This window comes from Diadema antillarum, unplaced genomic scaffold, assembly GCF_040938485.1.
Source record: "Diadema antillarum isolate AM-2024a unplaced genomic scaffold, OU_Dant_1.0 scf00000175, whole genome shotgun sequence".
Classification (NCBI taxonomy): Eukaryota; Metazoa; Echinodermata; class Echinoidea; order Diadematoida; family Diadematidae; genus Diadema; species Diadema antillarum.
The window spans coordinates 33,630-55,882 of record NW_027271064.1 but is presented as its reverse complement, the minus strand read 5'-3'; the positions used below and the strand labels follow the sequence as shown (position 1 = coordinate 55,882).

General features: G+C 40.4%; 1 protein-coding gene across 2 annotated transcripts in view; it reads right to left on the bottom strand.

The window, feature by feature from the left end:
* Positions 1–4,707: 4,707 nt before the first annotated feature.
* Positions 4,708–22,253, bottom strand: part of LOC139722877 (large ribosomal subunit protein mL38-like) — a 43,404-nt gene continuing 25,858 nt past the window's right edge. For both annotated transcript variants that reach the window (XM_071634158.1, XM_071634159.1), the window contains exons 6-8: positions 8,210–8,368; positions 6,893–7,029; positions 4,708–4,954 (exon numbers count right to left, since the gene is read on the bottom strand). In XM_071634158.1, the coding sequence (XP_071490259.1) occupies positions 4,839–4,954; positions 6,893–7,029; positions 8,210–8,368 (412 nt within the window). In that variant the 3' untranslated portion in view covers positions 4,708–4,838. The remainder of the gene's footprint in view (positions 4,955–6,892; positions 7,030–8,209; positions 8,369–22,253) is intronic.

The window sequence follows — 22,253 nt, the reverse complement described above, 5'->3', positions numbered from 1 at the left end:
CATTAAAAATGTAGCATTTTAACCTGGCCTTTGACCCTATGACATTAAACTTCCCAAGAGAATCACTGTCAGGCAGTACATGCATAAATGTGTACTAAGTTTCATAATAATGTACCTTGAGCCACTTCAGAGATATAGAGGGAGAAGTGAATTTTAGCATTTTCACTTGACCTTTGGGCTAAAAAACTTTCGTGGAGAATCTCTACTGGGTAATACATGTATAGTTTCAAGAAAATAACTTCAGGTAGGTCGTCCCCATTGCATAGATATGAGGGAAATTGTTACATTTTGAAGAGTTGACCTTGACCCTTGACGTTTGACCCATGACCCTAAAATTCCCATGATAATCACTGTCAGGCAGTACATGCATCTGTATGACGTTCCATAAAGATACTTTGAAACATTGCCAATATGGAGAAGAAATTAAGGTGGGATTTTAGCATGCATTTTCACTTGACCTTTGACCTCGGGGCCTAAAACACTCTCTAGAGAATCTTTGTTGGGTAATACATGTATCTAGTAAGTATCAAGAAAATACCTTTAGATATTGCATAAATATGGGGGAAATAGTGAAATTTCAAGCATTTGACCTTGATTTCTTACCTTGAGCATGTGCATCCAAAAGTTGATATGCACAATTTCACCCACTGATACATGCCAAGTTTCATTAGGGCACCTCAAACAGTTTTTTAGTCCATAAAATTGATTATGGACAGACAAAAGGACAGACGGAAGGATGGACAACCTGAAAACATGCCTTCAGCAACACTTCGTTGCGGAGGCATAATAAAAATAAAAGCATAACAAGGAAAAGTAGAAATTACGCAGTGCGTAACATATGTCCCCGCCGGAAGTAGCATTTTGTAACAAAATGTGCAATATAGGTAAAAAATCAAGGTCAAAGGTCAAAGAAGTCAAAGGTCAAAATTCTGTGTAGAAGTTTTGAAGCCCTCACCTAGTGCCATCACATAAAGCAAATGGAATCGAAATTGGGTTAGAAATGGCGAAGGAGTAGCATTTTGTAGCCAATGTACAATATAGGTCAAAAATCAAGGTCAAAGGTCAAAGAAGACAAAGGTCAAAATTCTGTGTAGAAGTTTTGAAGCCCTCACCTAGTGCTATCACATAAAGCAAACGGAATCGAAATCGGGTTAGAAATGGCGAAGGAGTAGCATTCTGTAGCAAAATGCACAATATAGGTCAAAAATCAAGGTCAAAGGTCAAAGAAGTCAAAGGTCAAAATTCTGTGTAGAAGTTTTGAAGCCCTCAACTAGTGCCATCATATAAAGCAAACGGAATCGAAATCGGGTTAAAAATGGCGAAGGAGTAGCATTTCGTAGCAAAATGTACAATATAGGTCAAAAATCAAGGTCAAAGGTCAAAGAAGTCAAAGGTCAAAATTCTGTGTAGAAGTTTTGAAGCCCTCACCTTGTGCCATCACATAAAGCAAACGGAATCGAAATCGGGTTAGAAATGGCGAAGGAGTAGCATTTTGTAGCAAAATGTACAATATAGGTCAAAAAATCAAGGTCAAAGGTCAAAGAAGTCAAAGGTCAAAATTCTGTGTAGAAGTTTTGAAGCCCTCACCTAGCGCCATCACATAAAGCAAACGGAATCGAAATCGGGTTAGAAATGGCGAAGGAGTAGCATTTTGTAGCAAAATGTACAATATAGGTCAAAGGTCAAGGTCAAAGGTCACGACTGAAATTCTGTGTAGAAGTTTCAAAGCTCCCATGTAGTGCTATCATATAAAGCAAACAGAATCAAAATTGGCTCATAAATGACAGAGAAGTAGCAAATTGAAGATTTTGATCACACACGGACGCACACACGGACACACGGACACACGGACACACGGACGGACGGACGGACAGACGGACGGACACACGGACACACACACGTACGGAGCCCGTTTCATAGTCCCCTGCTCGAACTCGTTCGGCGGGGACAATTATATATGCAGCTCTGCACTACTATTTAAGTTTGCTAAAATTTTGTATTTTATATAGCCCATCGACAAGTATCCTGACAAAGTCTTGTCAACAGCAACCAAAAATTTGCTCACTTACCAAAAAGTTTATCCCAACCAAGAATCACCCACTACATGACGTGAAGTATCAGTAGCCTATCCTGATCCTGACTATCAATTTAGTTTTGTGTGAAGGGGATTGCACAAGACACTTACAAAGAGCACTCATTAATCTTTGACACATTCATGAACAAACACATGAAGTGCCAAACAACACATTTTTTTTTTTTCAAACACTCATAAACATACTACATGTACAGACACAGTTCTAATACATGTATACACACACACGGTAGATCTAGAAACTGATGTAAACATGGTGCTACACCTACGGAACCCACAAGCTTAATGTCATGAATCGTCTTCGTTCTGAAGTCCTTGATTGTAAAACTGTATCCCAAACATATTTACGTACACACACACACACACACATACATACTCAAACAAAAACAAAAAAGGGACACACATACACACAAAATGATGAATATGTTTCCTCTATATCATTTGTTTATTCATGCCTTTCTTCAGGGTGAATGGACTCAAAAAGCGTGATGCATCTGTTGTAAAGTTTTGTTCTAAAGCCCTGCCAATTTCCTTTGCAAATAATGAACTTAAAGTGCAGCAAGTGAACAAGAACCAAAACCTTGGAACTCACAATTAATTATATATCTGGAGAAATTTCTACATTGTACTGTATAGCAATGTTCTTGGGTTACTGCTTTTTTAAGAAGTTCTTTGTGTTGATCTATACACAAGATTTAAGCCGTTAAACTGCCCTCATTCTTACAGTACTGCTTTTAAATTGTATTAAAATGTATGTCACATTCTCTCTTGAAAGACCTGGATTTGCCAGCAACATGTGTACTATGAAATGTAGATTACTAGTAGTCAATAGGAGAGGAGTTACTCTAAATCAAGGAACAGTTGAACTAGCATAGTACACTTTTCAAATCGAGTTGAATTGAGAGTTCTCAGAAGGGCTCAAAATTCATCTTTTACCATTTGGAATTTGCTTGCAATACATCAAAAAGGTCTACCATGAAACTTATCTGGCTGACATGATTTGCCAGGATGAGAAGTTGTTTTGGAGTATTTTGCGATAAAAAATGTAGAATTTTTATTGTAGTACACAACTTTCATTCCAGAAGAGCCCTTCCCGTTCAGCATTGTGCACAGGTACAGTGTTACGTGATGACCGACTATGCCCTCGCAATCTTATTTTCCAACAAGCTGCATGCAAGTCATTCTAACGCGGAAGATGGATGGATATTGCTGTGGTCCGATTTGTCAATTATTGATAATCGATTATGAAAAATTATGCACAAACAAAGCAACCACTATCAGGTAAGCTCTGAGATTGAGGACTACGGGTGAACCTTTTTGGCTAATATTTTGCATTTTCATTGTTACCAAACTGAAATTGTGTATTACAGCATTATTCCACACTTTTCTTATGCACAGGTACATTTTGGAGCAATAATCGACAGTTCTGCAGGCATCTGAGAACTTTTAGCTTTAGGTTTAAACATCAATGACAAAAATGTCTGTTACGATGAGAAGTAGAAGTATTAATATTAGTTTGCCGAATTTTACTAGATAATTCTTTCATAATGTGATTTTTGACTGGCACTCACTGCACCTCAACCAAACATTCTGGCAAAGTGGGAAGGTTGATAAAATGACTCTCAATACTGTGCACATCCAGATTAAGATAAACATTAGTCTATAATAAGTCTACTTTTCCACCCCCCCCCCCAAATGACACAATTTTCAGCTAATTGGAATAGTATACATTTACTCACAGTCAATACTACATGTATAATGTAGTCCTGTTTCTGTGGTAACCCATGCTATAAGTTCAGGGACAGCATTGCTTCCAGTACAAACAAACCCTTTTAAATCAAACACTCATAAAACAGGATTACAATGTCGCATGATTTTTTTCAGTACAGATTCTTTAACACAAGCTAATTTCGGAAACACCCAACCAGATTTCCTCTTTGTCCATTACAATGAAATTTAAAAAAAAAAAGGGGGGGGGGATGCTTGACTTCCAAATACACTCTTTGAGGATTCACAGCCAGGCGCATATCTAGTACAAAATACATGGCAGACACAAAGATGCATGTTGCACACATGAAGCAGTGAGGCAACAATCACTTTCCAGTGAATGAAAGTTACACATCTGTAGCATCCAGACCAGTCAAGCGTACTACCAACCAATTTATGCATGTTGTTGTAAGAAAGCTGCAACTAATTCTTTGGCTGATATTGACTGGTACTTTGATTCCCATACGTATGGTAGGAGTCAACAGGCATTCTATTATTGTAATGTAGTGGAATGTTCTTCTATCTCCCCCCCCCCCCTTCTATATTTCTACACAAAATGTTTACATTTGCACACCCACAGAAAAACTGAATATATGTACTAAATAGTCAAATGGGTTCATTATTGGCTTAGAAATACATATGTTCACTTTAACTGGATTTCATTGTGTCAAGAAAATTCTTGCATTTGTAGACTACATGTACCTCGCTTTAATGGGCCTACAAGCACATGATGATACTCGGGAGTTGGTCTTATGCTTCAATGTTATTGTCTCTACCTATCACATAGGCGTGTGGAAATTCAGAGATACCTGTACATGTATTTCCAAAGTTGGCAATATTTAAAGCTTCTCGGCACATAAAAGCTGCACATAGTACAAGATTTACTGCCAGCAAAATCAAAGTCTGTGTGTCTCACAGGTGATAACCATGTAGGAAACGCACAAGCATAAGTTTTTTACTCTTTCCCTTTGAAAGCATTTCACTCCTTGGGAAGGAATTTGTTGAGGTATTGCAGTGGTTTTTTGTGCGGCCATTTCACTTGCGGTGCCTTATACTGTTTTGGGTGATCATATTCAAAGACTGGTTCCCTCATATCTGTAAAGAACAGAAACATAAAATGGGTGATTACATTTCAGGTCAATGAAAGCATTTTGCAATTCAGGTAACAAAATAATACACAAAATGACATCACACAAAGTTAAATAAAGGAAAAAGAAATAATACTGATGGGAAAACAGCACTTATCTACAATATAAGATTAAGAAAAAAATACAAATATTGTTATGGCAATTAACATAAAAAACCTTGAATGTGCATTCACTACTTTATCTACTCTGAGTATTTCCAGTTTTTACAATTAATTTTCATTATCATTTTATTTTTTGTTTTAATTAAAAGGTTCTGTCGCCCTTGTGACAACCTGCTGGGTTTGGTGACAAACTTGTCCATGTGTTTTCAAGAAGGAGAAGAAAATGTGTTGCTCCCAATCCCTCCCACCCTCCACCTCCCCCTCTCCTCCTCCCCCCCCCCCCCCCCCCCCCCCATCCCAGCCCATCCCTGATCTGCCATGCACAAACTAGAAACTACAGTCACCAATCTACTTACTCATAGCCTTTACTCTTCTGGTTCTACATAGAAGACTTGTAAAGATTCCTTAAATTTGTGGGCTTTGCCTACCCCCCAACACACACGTGAGAATGGTGGTCATTTGCACAGATACATATTCTATCACCCTGGCAATAATGCCTGCCAAATTTGGTAAAAATCTGACCATGTAATGTCAAAAAGATGAAGATATGAAGATTTGTCCCTGGTCTCCCTATTTCCTTCCCTCCCCTCCCCCCCCCCCCCCCAACTCCTGCTCATTCCCCTGACCTGATCAAAAACAAGCTCAAAAACTACGGTCACTAATCTACATTGCACATAAAACTACCGTTAGCTTATCACTTATGGTTAGAGATATTTGTAAAGATTCCATAATTTGGGGGTTTTGTCTGACTCCTTCCCCCCCCCCCCCCAACGTAAATCCACGTGTGCTCCAGAGGACCTCCAGGTGGGGGAATGGTGCCCATTTGTACAAATGTGTATTCAATCGACAGAGATAATACCAGCCAAGTTTGGTTAAAGTTTGACCATGTATTCTTAAGGAGATGAAATGTAAAATTTAGGTCCCAATTTTGAATTTTCTCCCTAGGGAAGGTAAGGTGTCCATTTGAATGATTTTAGATCCTATCCCCCAGGGATGTCACCTGCCAAGATTGGTGAAAATCCATCATGGGGTTTTCAAAAAGAAGATGAAATGTACAATTTAGGTCCCAAGCGGTGGGGGGGGGGGGGGGGGGGGGGAGGGGCACCCATTGATCCACCATGAACAAACTAGAAACTACAGTCATGAATGTACTTAGTCATAGTATTAACTTAGCTCTATCACTTTTGGTTCTAGAAGAAGATTTTTAAAGATTCTTTAATGTGGAGGGGTTTGGGCCCCCTTGGGGACCCAAGGGAAAGTATGGTGCCCATTTGAATAATTTGAAATCCTACCCCCCTAGGAATGCCACCTGCCAAGTTTGGTGAAAATCCGTCCTGGGATTTTCTAGAATAAGATGAAAATGTACAATTTAGGTTACAAGGGGTGGGGGGGGGGGGGGAGGGGGGCACCCCTGGATTTGCCATGAATAAACTTGAAACTACAGTCATAACTGTACTAACTCATAGTATTAACTTAACTATATCACTCCTGATTCTAGAGAAAAAGATTTTTAAAGATTCCTTAGATTTGGAGGTTGAGGCTCCCCTTGGGCCCCCAGGAAGGCATAGTGCAACAAATTGAGATCATATCTTCATCGGGAAGCTAACTGCCAAGTTTGGTGAAAAATCCGTCATGGGGTTTTCAAGAACATGATGAAAATGTAAAAAGTTTATGGATGACAGACAACACATGACAGATGAAGAGTGATGAGTGATCGCAATAGCTCACTTGAGCATTCGGTTCAGGTGAGCTAAAAATTTGACATGGCCTTACAGCCACCCTACCCAGAGTCTGATGGAAGGTCTGTTGAACAGATGGATCCCATCGGCTCTGAAAGAAGCCCAGACCGGTTGGGGTGATGCGATCCTGATGCAAGCGGTAGAACTCAAGTGTGCTGAACGTCCTTTCTTGTAGATTGTGACTGTATAATGACATAAAAAAATAGATTGAATCAAGCAAAAGGTCACAGAGATCTGATGTGCATTGAATGGACTCCATCAGCTGTCCAGCAAACATATCCAATGATAATAATAATAACAATAATAACAATAATAATAATAATAATAATAATAATAATAATAATAATAATAATAATAATAATAATAATCTTATTCAAGATAGCCTCTTTAGTGTTGCCACTGTTCTACCAGAGGGCCCTGCCATTATTATTACCCTAGCATTATACACCTGGGTGGAGAGGGACATTGTGGGTAAAAGTTTCTTGTCCAAGGACCTATACGCACTGGGAGGGAATCAAATTCAGGTTCTCTATTTGGGAGTCGGAGTCTTATCCACTATGCCACAGCGCCCCCCCCCCCCCCCACCCATTGGCATTTTATGAAATGCAATCATTTAAACTTTACCATCTTCACACTTCAGTGTTTCCATTCTTTCCTCTTTATCTCCATCTTAGCTTTGCCACGTGAAACACATGGACACAAAGTGTAACAAGAATGATGCTTGTTTCTGCACAAGAGTCACGCTCAGAATCTAAGAATATTTGCTAGTCTTGAAATGTACAGTACCCTACTTGTTCAGATTACAGTGCAGAACTAGGGCTTTTAACAAATTATGTAATTTGCCAATGTGTATGACACAACATCACTTATAACTACATGAGTTGACTAAAATCTATCTGACACACTAAACTCCCTGAAAAGGTTCCAGAAACTGTTGAAAGTTAGCATGATACACAAACACACAAGTTACATTACTTTGATTTGCTTAGTACATATCCTAAAGTATAACTACTTTTTTCTATCTACTTTTCAAATAGTTTTTGTTCTTGTTTGCATGTGTGTGTGTGTGTCTGTCTGTCTGTTAAGCCCCGAGAGTATTTTCAGAAGGCATACTTCCTGCTAAAAAGTCACTCCATACCCCATCCCAAACCACAGCATCCCAAGCATGGTGACAATGTGGCAAAAATTACTTTTAGATCACACTCTGGGAGTATTGTATGTCTCGGACAAGGTTAAGACTCGATCTTTCCCTTCATTTTGTCCTGAAACTGTCTGTGGCAAATGTGCCACATACAATGTATGTACAAGTCTGGTGGACAGCTCTTACTGAGATAGAAGCATCAGTTAGTGTGAGTCCCTTACCATGGCAACCGTCTCCTCTCACTGCTGTAATCTATCCTGCCTTCCTGCTTGAAGAGGATGAAGACATAGCGGTGATAGCCCGTTCCCCTGGCTGGGAAGGGAGGAAGGTAGTCCACCAGTGTGTCCCCCTCTGCTATCTCATTGCCAGGTATGTTACCTCTGATCATATAGAAGGGGGAAGGAATGTGATTGGACTGTTCCATTACACAAGTTAGCATGGAAAATCATTTAAGTATGTGAACTGCACATCTCTTTTCAGGCAAGTTACCTTTTGATTAAGGAAAAAAAATAGAAATGTCGCCGTGGTGACTGGTATGCCTCCACCATAAGGCATTTTTTCCTGATAAGTTTACAGTAAGTCTTGAAAATGTGTGATGACAATTTCACATAACTGGCAAAATATCAAAATGACATGTTTGTCACAAATGTGTCGAGTATTCACTTTCCTTGAACTAGGTTGAATTGGATTAATAGCTATATCATCTAAAAGAGCAGGTATTTGAGGATTTCAGGATTTAAAAACCTTCCCAGAGAATCTCTATTGGGTAATACATGTATACACTATGCAGGGGTGGATCCAGGAATTCCATAAAGAGGGGGCGCGTTTACAAAATTAAAGGGGGGCGCACGCACCCCTGCCCCCATTTTTTTCTTTCTATTTCTTTTGCTTCAACAAAAAATAAAGGGGGAGGGGGGGTGTGCGCCGGTTGCGGTCCTCCCTGGATCCGCCCCTGCTATGGTTCAAGAAAAATCCTTCAAGCATTGAGAGATGTGAGGGAAATATTGAAATTTTGAGAAGTTGACTGGACCATTGACCTTTGACCCCATGGCCCCCTAAATTCCCAAGATAATCACTGCTAGTCAGTACATGCATATGTACAAGTTTCATGACTGAACCTTGAACCATTACCAAGATATGGAGAAAAAAGTGAAATCTTAACATTTTCACCTGACCTTTGACCTCATGGACTGAAACTCTCTAGAGAAAATACACTAAGTTTCAAGAAAATACCTTTGGGCATTGCATAGATATTGGGGAAATAGGGACATTTTGAGAATTTGACCTTGACCTTTGACCTTGAGCAGGTGCACCCAAAAGTTGATAGGCACAACTTTGCCCACTCTCTCTCTCTCTCTCTCTCTCTCTCTCTCTATATATATATATATATATGCAAAGTTTCATTGGGATACCTCAAATGGTCTTTTAGTAACGCTGTCCACAAAATTGATTACGGACGGACGGAAAGACGGACAACCCCAAAACATAATGCCTCCAGCTCCACTTCATGGCAGAGGCATTAAAAAAAAAGATACAAAAAAAAAATAGTGTTTGGAACCTATGCCAAAGTCCAGTTAACACAATGAAATCTGCAGCATGTGACCTGCATATCACATCACACATGATGTACAGTAAACCTCGCCTAAGTCGACATCGCATAAGTTGACAATTCGCTTAAGTCGACGCGATAAAAAAGTCCTGAGTTTTGCCTTTGTTATTCCTTGAAAATTTCGTCTTAGTCGACATTTGTAGGTCGACAACTCACGTAAGTCGACATGATTTTTAGTGCCAACTGAGCTGAAAAACGTGTTAATTCCCTTGTCTAAGTCAACATAATTTTTCGCTCAAATTTTTATCGCCATTCTTTGAAAAAGAATTGTTTTCCCACTCTGATTCGCAGCATTTCTACTCGCTAATTCGCTAGTGTATACAGCGCGATAATACCGTTCGTGCCATGCATCCGTTGTTCTGTACGCCTGAATGCAAAGGGCATACCTTCATTTACACTCGAGTACTACAAGTAATACCCAAGGTAGTTCACTTTCTTCCTTTTCTCCCTCTCTCTGTCACAGTGTTTGTGTCTGTGTGTATCGTTTGGTGCAGGTCAGCGTGATGCAACTTACGGTACAAACGTGGAGCTAAAGCTCCACTGTCTAATGAGGGTGCAACGGGAAATTATTCTCGAACAATTTCTTTTTCTTGCTTTTTGTCTCGTTTAAAATTACATGCATTGTACCTTGGGATGTACACTGGCCTTCTAAGCTAAGTCAAAAAGAAATTTTGTGTGATGACAGTCAGTAATGTATACAATTTTGTCAAATATGCTTATATCACACCTCCTCTCTGCACGCTCATCATTTGTTAACGCATCTTGCAGGATATATTTGTTACGGGTAATTTTGTCTATCCGAAAATGCACTGAGGTTCGATCGTTATTCTTAAAACACAAATTCGTACATCTAGGTCCTAGTGCCCGTTTATTTAAACGCAACTAAAAAAAAAAAAAAATCAAACGCAGATGCATCACATCATCACACGCAACTTTGAATTTAAACGCAAGTGCATTGCTGAAAAGACTTGCGTTTGATAATCAGAAACTAGAAAATACGAAACTGAAACTCAATTGCGTTCAAACGCGACTCTAAAAGTCCAATAAATCACACGCAACGCTGAAAGACTTGCGTTTGATAATCATACAAAACTACATGAAACTAAAACTCAACAGCATTTAAACGCAACTCTAAAAATCAAACGAAAGTTCATCAAATCACACGCAATTTGCATTGAAACGCAAGTGCGGTACCGAAAAGACTTGCGTTTGATAATCATATGAAACTAGAAAATTGTACGAAACTGAAACTCATTTGCGTTTAAACACAACTCTAAAAAAATCAAATGTAAGTCCATTAAATCACACCCAACGCTGAAAGACTCGCGTTTGATAATCATACGAAACTACACGAAACTAAAACTCAACAGCATTTAAACGCAACTCTAAAAATCAAACGCAACTTCTTCGAATCAGACGCAACTTTGCATTTAAACGCAAGTGCGGTACTGAAAAGACTTGCGTTTGATAATCATTATGAAACTAGAAAATTGTACGAAACTGAAACTCAATTGCATTCCAACGCAACTCTAAAATTCAAATGCAAGTCCATTAAATCACACGCAACGCTGAAAGACTAGCGTTTGATAATCATACGAAAATAGAACATTGTAGGAAACTATAAAACTCAACAGCGTTTAAACGCAACTCTAAAAATCAAATGCAAGATCATCAAATCACACACAATTTTGCATTTAAATGCAAGTGCGGTACCGAAAAGACTTGCTTTTGGTAATCATATGAAACTAGAAATGTCGCTATGGCGACTGACGCCTCCACCATAATGCATGATTCTCCCAACAGGTGTACATTAGTATAATGTCTTCACAATGTGAGATAACAGTTTCACATAAATGGCAAAGTATTGAAATGACAGGTTTGTCAGAAATATCTTGAATGTTCACTTTCCTTGAACTACATTGGCTATAATTGTCTATTAAAGAGTGCAGGTACACATATTTGGGGAATTGAGGATTTTTACTTGACTTCTGACTAACCCTTTATGCATTGAGTAATTTTCAAGGTATACAGAAAGAGTGTAATTACAGTATAAAATAGTGGGTTTTTTTTGCATCTAAACCTGGCCTTGACCCTTAACCTTTGACCTTTGACCTTCTGGCTGGAAATTTCCAAGAGAATCTCCATTAGGTTATACATGTATATTAAGTTTTTAAAATAATAATGCAAGCATTGCATGTATTAGTATACGAGGGAAATAGTAAAATTTTGATGAGTTGACCTTGACCTTTGATCCCCTGACTATTGACCCATGACCCCTAAATTCCCTAGATAATCCCTGCCAGTCAGTACATTTGTATGTTCCAAGTCCCATGAAGATACACTGAACCATTTGTGAGAAAAGTGAAATTGTAACATTTTCACCTAATCTTTGACCTTTTGACCTTTGACCTTATGACATGAAACTCTCTCTTGAGAATCTCTATGCAGTAGTATATGTCTACACTAAGTTTCAAGAAAATACCTCTGGGCATTGCATGGATATGGGGAAACAGCAACATTTCTAGCATTTGACCTTGACCTTTTGACCTTTTGCCAGTGTCACTAAAATCTACTCAACTAACTGCCCTATCATATATCATCCTTGGACCAAGTTTGGTGAAAGCTGCTTCGTCCAGTTTTGAGTTATCACGTAAAAAGATAAATTTTAGGATTTGACCTTGATCTTTGACCTTTGACCTCTGTCCGATTTCACTCAAAAATTAATCAAGTAATTGTCCCACCATACATCATCCTTGGACAAAGTTTGGTGAAATTTGCTCGTTCCAGTCTTGAGTTATCTCGTAAACAGATACAATTTCATGATTTGACCTTGACCTTTGACCTTTGGTCGATTTCACCCAAAATCTAATCAAGTCATTGCCCCATCATACTTTATACTTGGACCAAGTTTGGTAAAATTCCAGTCAATATTACTCAAGTTAATGCGTAAACGAATGCGGACGGACGTACGGACGGACGGACAACCCAAAAACATAATGCCTCCGGCACCACTTCGTGGCGGAGGCATAACTAGAAAATTGTACGAAACTGAAACTCATTTGCATTTAAACGCAACTTAAAAATCAAATGCTAGTTTATCAAAACACAAGCAACGCTGTATTTAAACGCATGAGCGTTGCAGAAAAGACTTGCATTTTTTGGTACAAAACTAGAAACTGCATCTAAACGTTAAACGCACCTCTTCTACAAATCAACGCAGGTGCGTTGTTGAAAAGACTTGCATTTTTTTTTTTTTGGACGCAAAATTAAAATATCAAACGGAACTATCGCCATGACCGAACTTCGTGGCAGGGGAAAGACATCGCAACATTTACACGTTTCAAACTACCGAAACGCATGTAGTTTCACGAAATTGCAACGAAAAAATGGTAACAAATAATATTGTTACAGTTCGCTATGCTGAAGGTTTGAATCTCAGTCAAAAGTTTAATTAGTCTGACAGTCGAAAGAGGTTTGTTTTAACGAAGGTAAGTTGGGTAAGAAGATAAGGTCTGCGCCATATAGAGCGGTACTGTTGTGAATTGGAGCCCGAGAACAATTATTTTTCAGAGTACAGCAATAGAAATTTAAGCAGAACAAATATTGCAACTTAGGGAAGGAAAATCATACATATTTCAACTCAGTCGGCACGAAAAATCATGCCAGAATCATACGAAATCACACGCATGTCTTTTCGGCAATGCACTTGAATTTAAACTGCAAAGTTGCATGCAATTTGGGGAATTTGTGTTTGATTTTTCAAATAAAGTTTAAAACGTAAAGTTTCTAGAAACGGGCAAAGGTTTCCGATCCCGCCCTCTCAAAATCTCTCTGCAGATTGGGCAACTGTGAGGTGTCGTTATAATACCTCAGTACCCGGGTGAGATTTATGCATGAATTAAAATAGGATTGTTGCTAAGACACAGTAGGCATGTTTCGACAGCAAAAGGAGTGAAATTTGGATTGCGATCCGCATCACGTTCCAAATCTTACTCTGTACAGGGGAAATTAATTTTCATTTATAAGTCGACAAAATGTCCACTTCAGCGCAAGTCGACTTTCGCGTAAGTCAACGCCTTTTGCTCAGTCCCGATTATGTCGACTTAGGCGAGGTTGACCATATTTACATGTATGCTGCAGGTAAATTCTTGGACAAACACCTGGATTTAAATGACTGTGACAGTCTAGGTTTCCTGAGCTAAGCCATACATTGTCGTCTCTATTAAAAGAAGAAAAAAACCTAAAAATGTCATTATGGCGACTGGCATGCCTCCGCCATATCGCATAGTTCTCCCAATAGGTTTACAGTATGTCTTGATGATGTGAGAAGACAGTTTCACATTTAAGCCAGTTTGGAGTTAGCTTACAAATGTACATATGTGCACATGGGTACAAATCACCTTTTCTCAGTTGGTTAGGCACTTCACTTGGTTTCAAAGTGACATGATGCATAGGTTTGCCTGACGTAACAGTTGATGGAATTCATCAATCATGTTCAACCACAGATCCACAATATTTTGTACGATTTTCATTAACCCATTATAAGGACAGGTTGATTTTGCTACAACACGCATTTCCCATAGACCCCTGCCCGAGTATACTCGGGACTCGTCCTCAACAAGTTAAAAACGCGTAGACCCGGAAGTTGCGGGGGTGCTGTTGGATGATAGTGCCGATCACGTTAGCTTTGATTTGAAGATTGCTGAAGTTGAACTGTCATCAAGAGTAAAGCGCCTAGGTGTTGCTAGGTAACGTTGCCTTCGTTGTCTTCTGCGCATCATGCAGTCTGTAGTGATGCCAGGGTGCATGCTTTATAGTATGATGTCACAGAAGAAGTTTGATAAAGCTGTCATGATCAGCCGTATCATGAGCCGAACTGTGATCGGACCACTGACTACAGTGGATCAGACTTCTTCGGACTCATGGAAGTGGTCTAAGCGTAAGCGCTAAAGAGGAGTCGATAGCATAGGTCTCTGTAGGAAACTTGCGCCGTCTGCCCGCGTACACATTCGACTAAACCACTATAGGTGTATGTGTCTTTAAGAAATGCTGCTACCATGGCAACCAATTGTTCAACAATGATGAAAGATTAAGTTTACACATTTACATATTATTCCAGTTACATGTGCCAAATTTCAAGTCAAATACTAAAAAACTGACAGAGTTTGCTCAATTCAAAATATTTATGCATGCTTTATATTGAAAAAATGCTTTCACCATGGCAACACATTATTCAGCATTGTTGAAAGTTGTATTATGCACAGCTGAAATTTACATCGGTCATATATGCCAAAACCTCATGTCAAATGCTCAAAAACTGAGGGAGTTATCTAAATCCACTGGTAATTTTCATAATGACAGATTGTGCCAAATTCCCAATATCTTTGTATGATTTACCTTAAAAATTGCTGTTACCATGGCATCATATCATTTGACAATGACAAAAGATGAAGTATGCACATACAAACAACATAGCAGTCACATGTGCCAAATTTCAGGTCACAGTTAGAATAAGCCAAATATTTTGTATGATTTGTATAAAGACTGCTGTTGCCATGGCAACTGATATCTTAACACTGATGAAAGAAAGTGTCTTGCACAACTACACATTACATTGATGGCATGTGCAAAATTTCAGCTGAATTGCTTTAAAACTGAGAGTATTTTGATCCACAACATTTTGTGTGATTTTTATGAAAATCTGCCATTGCCATGGCAATGCATCACAGGATACAAACAAATAGAGTATCTTGCAGATCTACCTATTAAAGATAGCAATCAAACATGTCAAATTTGGGGTCAATTACTCAAAAACCTAGGGAGTTAGGTCAATCCACATATTTTTGAAGGATTTGTATAAGAACTGCTCTTGCCATGCCACCAACAGATTTCTCAACACTCGAGAAGATGGTGTCTTGCACAACTACACATTACATTGATGGTGTGTGCCAAATTTCAGTTGTTCGATTAGTTTACAAAAAAAGAAAATTGCTGTTAACATGGCAACTCATTACAGGATACTGACAAAAAGGGCATTTTGCATATGATCGCAGTCCCACATGCTATGATAGCAGTCCCACATGACAAATTTTAGGTCAATTGCTCAAACAAGAGACCCGGGGGTCTTGCGCTCACCTGAGTATTGCAAGTTCACCTTCCATGCAGTAACTAATCTAAATTACACAAGCATTACACGAACTGGAGCACAGTGCTCGAAGGGGGGGGGGGGGGGGGAGGAAGACAGACAAAAAACCCAAATTAAGGAATCTTTTTCAGATCTTCTTTTCTGAAATTGCAAGTGATAAGCTTCGATAGTGCCATGTGTAATTTAGACTAGTCACTGCATGGAAGGTGAACTTGCAATACTCGGGTGAACGCAAGTTTAGTGAAAATTTGATCATGCATTCTCAAGAAGAAGAAGAAATGTAAAATAAAGGTCGTAATTTGAACCGCTCCAAATTGGGGGGGGGGGGGGGCACCCTTAGATCTGCCATGAACAAACTTGAAACTACGGTCATCAATGTGCTTACTCATAGTATCAACCACTTCTGCTTCTAGAGAAGATTTTTACGAATTCCTTTATTTTGTGGATGGCACCTGCCACATTTGGTGGAAATCCATCATGGGGTTTTCATGAAGAAGATGAAAATATACAATTTAGTATTAACTTAACTCTATCACTTCTGGTTCTAGGGAAGATATTTGAATAATCTTTAATTTTGGGGGTTTGGGTCCCCTGGGCCCCAAGGGGCCCCCCAGGGGAAGCATGGTGCCCATTTGAATAAACATCATAGAATTTTAAGGAGAATGATGCATCAAGCTTTACAGTATTTTACACATTTTAAAGGGATCGTACAGTTTTGGTTGAGACCTAATTTCAGGTTTCTGACATTTTTTTTTTTTGAGATAATGAGAAACCTCTTATGAAATATGAAAGAGCATGTGATTCTATGATGAATTCAACGTTTATTTGATGAAAATTGGTTTTGAAATGGCTGAGATATCCAAAACAGAAAATTTAAATGAGAACTTACCTGTTTGAAATTTAAATTGTATTTTATGAGGAAGGCGAAGGAAGAGACTACGATGCATAAAGAGTAATAATAGGAGAGCCCGCACGCGCGTCCAGCAATATCAGTAGCTCCGAAAAATGTGAATACCAATACCAGCAGTCATCCTACTGCTATTGAGAACTACCTGAGATTAAGAAGAAGGGTGGGAGAGGAGGGACTGTAGTCTCTTCCTTCGCCTTCCTCATAAAATACAATTTAAATTTCAAACAGGTAAGTTCTCATTTAAATTTCCTATTTTATTTCGGAAGTCTCGAAAGAGACTACGATGCATAAAGAGTAATAATAGGGGACTTTGAAGCTGGTAGTCACATTTTTTGGCCACACAGAACTGTGCCAATGACCATAATTACCACAAGGGGTACAATGTATGGCTTTACCTTTTATGATAATACTGCATGGCTGAAACCCCTATTCTCATTCCTGAGGGGTTTCGCGTAATATGTTTGAAATGTCTTCTCGTTACTCCAGCCTGCCTGTGCCAAAATCTCATGTACAGGCAGATCTTTCCTCTGGGCAGCAGACGCTGAGGCTGCTCTCGTGGAGTGTGCCGAGAACAAGCTGGTGTCAATCCCAGCTTCTGTCATAACTGTCTTAATCCATCGTGACAAAGTTTGGGTAGAAACCCTGTGATACGGTTTACAAAAACTTATTAACAGATACTTTTGGTCCTTCCTAATGATCTGAGTCCTTCTCAGATACTCTCGAAGGTATCGTACAATGCAAACTCGTCTGTCTGGAGGGTACGCTCTTAGGCTAACGACTTGGCCTGTATTACCAGGTCTGTGGTGCTTTAACAAGTCATCAATGACGAAATTGACAGAGTTGTCTTTGAATGTCATCTTGTCTATTCTCAAAGCATTCAATGTCTGCACCCGCTGTGCTGAGAGAAGCGCTAATAACATTGTCACTTTCAACGTTAGCTCTTTCAAACCCAATTCACCTGCAGGTGATTTCCTCCTCAGATAGTTGAGGACAGTTCTAACGTCCCACACCTCCGTGTAGCGTGGTCTTGGGGGTCGTAAGTGAAAGACTCCCTTCACAAATCTAGTTATTAGAGGATGAGTGCTTATGGAAAACGAACTGTCTGTGAGTGTCAGAAATGAAGCCAGTGCACTTCTAGCAGAGTTTATAGTACCATAGCTGGCTCCCTTATGGAACAAGTCTGAAAGAAATTCTAGTGCCCATTCCGATGAGGTCTGGAGATAGTTAATGTTGTTGGCAGTGCAGAAAACTTTCCATTTGCTGATGAAGCTATGATATTGCTGTCGTGTAGATTTCCTCCAAGAAGCTACGATGACCTTGACGGTCCCTGCACTCAATCCCTGCGACCTGAAGGGTTGGCTGAAAGCCTGCAACAGAGCAAATCCAAATGTTTGTGTAAGGGGTGGGGCATAAAAGACACAGGTTGAACAAGAAGTTGTGCATGTCTACATAGGACAAGTGGTTTTTCAGTCAGCATGTCCTGAAGTGCTGGGAACCATGATTGTGTAGGCCAGTTTGGTACTATTAACAACCCTGTGGCTTTATCTGCCCTTATCTTTTGCAGACATTTAGGGATAAGGCAGAAGGGAGGGAAAGTATAGAACCATAATGGACCCCAATCCACTGTAAATGCATCTACATTCTCTGCCGAAGGATCAGGCTGCCAAGTGATATACCTGGGTAGCTGTGCATTAAGTCTGGAAGCGAAAAGATCGATTTCAGGGAGGCCGAAATGTTCTACCACTTCAGTAAATTGGGTTTTGTTAAGCATCCACTCTGTTCGATCATTAAACTTCCTTGACATGAAGTCTGCTGTGGTATTGAGCCGTCCTGGCAAGTAGGCGGCTGTGATCCAAATCTGTCTTTCAATACACCATTCCCAAATATCATGAGCCAAATTGTTGCATTCCTGGGATCTGAAGCCCCCCATATTGTTGATATATGAGACTGCAGTTGTATTATCCATTCTAATGAGAACATGAACATTTCTCAGGTTAGAGCAAAAGGACTTCAATACCAATCCTGCTGCAAGGGTTTCTAGATAATTTATCTCATTGTTAATAGCCTTTTCTCTTTCTACTTCATTCCATCGTTCCCCTATGTTTGTGCACATGTCTGTTGCTCCCCAACCAGACCCACTCGCATCAGTGCGCAATTCTATTGTATGCCTGGGTCTGTCGATAGGATTAGAGGTGTACTGTATGTGATCAATCCACCACTTAAGTTCCTGTTTGGCTCTACTAGACAAGCTCATTTTCCTATCAAAATGACCTTTATTGGCCTTCAATGCCAAAATCTTCTCTTTTTCCAAGATTTTGTAGTAGAGGGGCCCATATTGGGCTGCAGGAAAGGTAGCAATCAGTTTCCCTATTACTCTAGCCACTTCTCGGATAGAGGATTCTGTGGCATGCAACAGACTTGTGCACTCAGCAGTGATATCTTCCTTCTTAGATTCAGGAAGAGTAACTGTCATGTTCACAGAGTTAAGGACAAATCCCAAAAAGGTGATTTCTTTAGTGGGTTTTAACACTGATTTAGTCTGATGGACAAGAAACCCCAAGTCTTCGAGGAGATCAGTCGTAGCATCGACTGCTCTTTGAGTGCTAGCCTCACTCTTCCCAATAATGATAGTATCATCAAGGTATCCCACTACCATGTGACGTGCTCTTCTCAGATGAGCAAAAACCGGTTTGAGAAGCTTTGTGAACAAACGCGGTGCTGTACTAAGCCCGTTTGGCAGTGCGCAATATTGCCAAAGTTTGCCCTGCCACACAAATCGCAGGTATTTCCTATCCTGCGGATCAACTGGTACTGAATAGTAAGCATCCTGAAGGTCGACTGAGGCTAGCAAGCAATCTGGTGTAATAAATTGCGTTGCTGTATGGATGGAATCCATTTTGAAATGCTGATAGACTAGGCTTTTGTTCAACTCTGAGAGGTCAAGAATGACCCGAAGGCTGCCATTCTTCTTAGGGCGGGTAAAAATGTTCGAGATGAACTCCCCCACTTCATGTGAACAAGGTTCAATAACATTCTTGGCTGCCAGTGAATCAATTTCAGCTTGGATATTGGCCAAATCTTCATTCTTTACTTTGAACTGAACCAAAGGATTAACCCTTTCAGGTGGAAAACATTCAGGCTTGAATTCAAGTTTATAGCCATTCACAGCTTGTAGTACTGTGGGATCTGAAGTTAACTTCTCCCAATTACATGCATGAAGCCTCAGTCGACCTCCAACTGGATGGTCATGTACACATGAAGTGGTAGGTCTAGATTCTATAGATCTAGTAAATTGAGGAGTAGATCTAGAATACCGTTCTTCTAGATAAGGTAGAAATGCATCATGGTCAGTTACTGACATGTCAAATGAGCAATATGTTGAATCTATATCTCCTACCTCTTCAGAGGCGGGCTGTTGGGTTACTTGTTGTGGGGAGTCTTGCTTCTGGCCAGTGGATGAGCTCTGCTCTGTGGCCGTTGCTGTGGGGGAGGTCGCGACTTCCCCTGGTAGCGCTGGTCTAAAAAAGGACGATTTGCCGTTCCATGCACGAAGCGTGAGGCTGCAGCGCTACGCGAGCCCGTCCAGCCCGCATCGCGAGCCTGCCGGCGAGCTCCGCTGTTGAAGGGCCGTCTGTACGGATGGAAAGAGCCGCTCGGACGAGAAGTATGTTTCTGCTGGGTCCTCATGACCCCAGCAGAGGCCTTATGTTGTTCTTTTAGATCTTTCATCTGTCTTGTGAGATCATCACCAAACAACAGCTGCGTGACTGGTGTATAAGGCTTACAGAGATGCACGTATTCCGAGTTGATGTCCGGCTTAATCAGCTCCTTCCGCACGCAATTCAGTTCAAAGTGCGCATTACTCAATAGAGCAAGTGCGTCTTGCTGAGACTCGGAGATATCTCGCGCGTCGAGAGAGCGAAGAAGAGCCCCAATATCGCGAGTCAGACATTTCTGCACTCGCTGTAGTTTCAAATCACGATTACGCGTGACGGACTGCAAGTGTTCCCAAATGGGAGCGTTCACTTTAGGTGTATCGAGGTGGGGGCAGTTGCTCGGTGGGGGGTATTTTTCAACCGTTTCCTCGATGGCTTTATCTTCTAGTTTGTTGCCAATAAAGTAGTTCACCGATTTTGCGATTTCCTCGTCAACTGCCTCCCCAATCCCGAGGGGGATAGCATACTTGGCTGCCAACTGTGGAAGCTGTGCAGCAGGGGGAACCTCTTCCACCCCTTCGTCAAAATCGAACGGTCCATCACGCTCTGCGTCTTCAGACGTAGACGTATCAAAATCGTCCCCAACAAAATGGCGGACGTTAGTAGGCAAGCGGGAAAATTCCTCCGCTGTAGATTTCGATGTAGACGCGCCTGTATGTACCACAGCGGCACGGCTAGTGGTTTTATCATGCGATTGGGGAAGGTGTTTCACCACTTCGGCGAGGAGATTTTCAAGTTTGTCTAGACGAGAACTAACGTCCCCGGAGGTAGACGCCCGATCCTCGGAAGGGGCTTTCGATACCGTATGAGGAGCTTTTTTGGGAATTTTCTTCATCGTCTTCTTCCCTGAATCTTGAGCCTTTCCGATGCTCACATTCTTATGTACGTGCGCCGTACCGGCATCGCCGGAGGGAGGCGCTGGTGGTGGTAACTCTGACTTCGTGGCACAGACCTCCTGTCCACGTGTAGCACGTAAAGCGAAGGATGGATCGTGCTGCTCTTTCGAGCTCATATTTATCGAACCAACGTAACGTTTAGGCTCGAAAGATGCGTCAAAACACTTCTCAGTAGGTTCCGGATGACCGGCGAAGCAAAATTTTCTCGCGAGAAGGAAAATTCCGGCGATGAATTTATGGAAAAATTTCAAACCGCGGAGCTATGCAGGAGAACCTCCTGTCGGCTGGAACGAACGCGAACGTATTGCTGGACGCGCGTGCGGGCTCTCCTATTATTACTCTTTATGCATCGTAGTCTCTTTCGAGACTTCCGAAATAAAATAGAGCGATTCTAATAAAGTGTGGGACCCACACTTTATTACGATTGCTTTGTTTTACCTTGTTTTTGGATGTTTCAGTCATTTCAAACCCGATTTTCATCAAATAAACGTTCAATTCCTCTTAAAATGGTATGCTCTGTATTATTTTATAAGTGTTTTCTTGGTATCTTGCAAAAACTTAAAAGCCCAATTCTGCATCTCCACCAATACTGTACTATCCCTTTAAGAATTGAAATTCAACAATCTGGTGCACACTTTGGTTGGATTACTGTCAAACCAGAAATGTTTGCGTGCATTTTAATTTTGCAAATTTCACGAGAACCAAGACTTGCAAAATTAAAATGCACACGAAAGTTCTTGTCTACACTATATGTATTGAGTGCCTGTGGCAATTTGTGAAAATTTCAGGCTGCGAAAAAGGCTGTCTGCTCCAATTCGCAAAAATTTCTTGCTACACAGCTTTTGCATTATTTTCAATAAAAAAAAATGAGAAAATTAATTCTTCAGGGGAAAAAGGACAGGCTAAATCATGGTACAATTGTTTCTGTTTCCGCATGCATCTTCACTGTGCACTAAAGATATGGAGGTGGATAGCACTCACTAGCAATG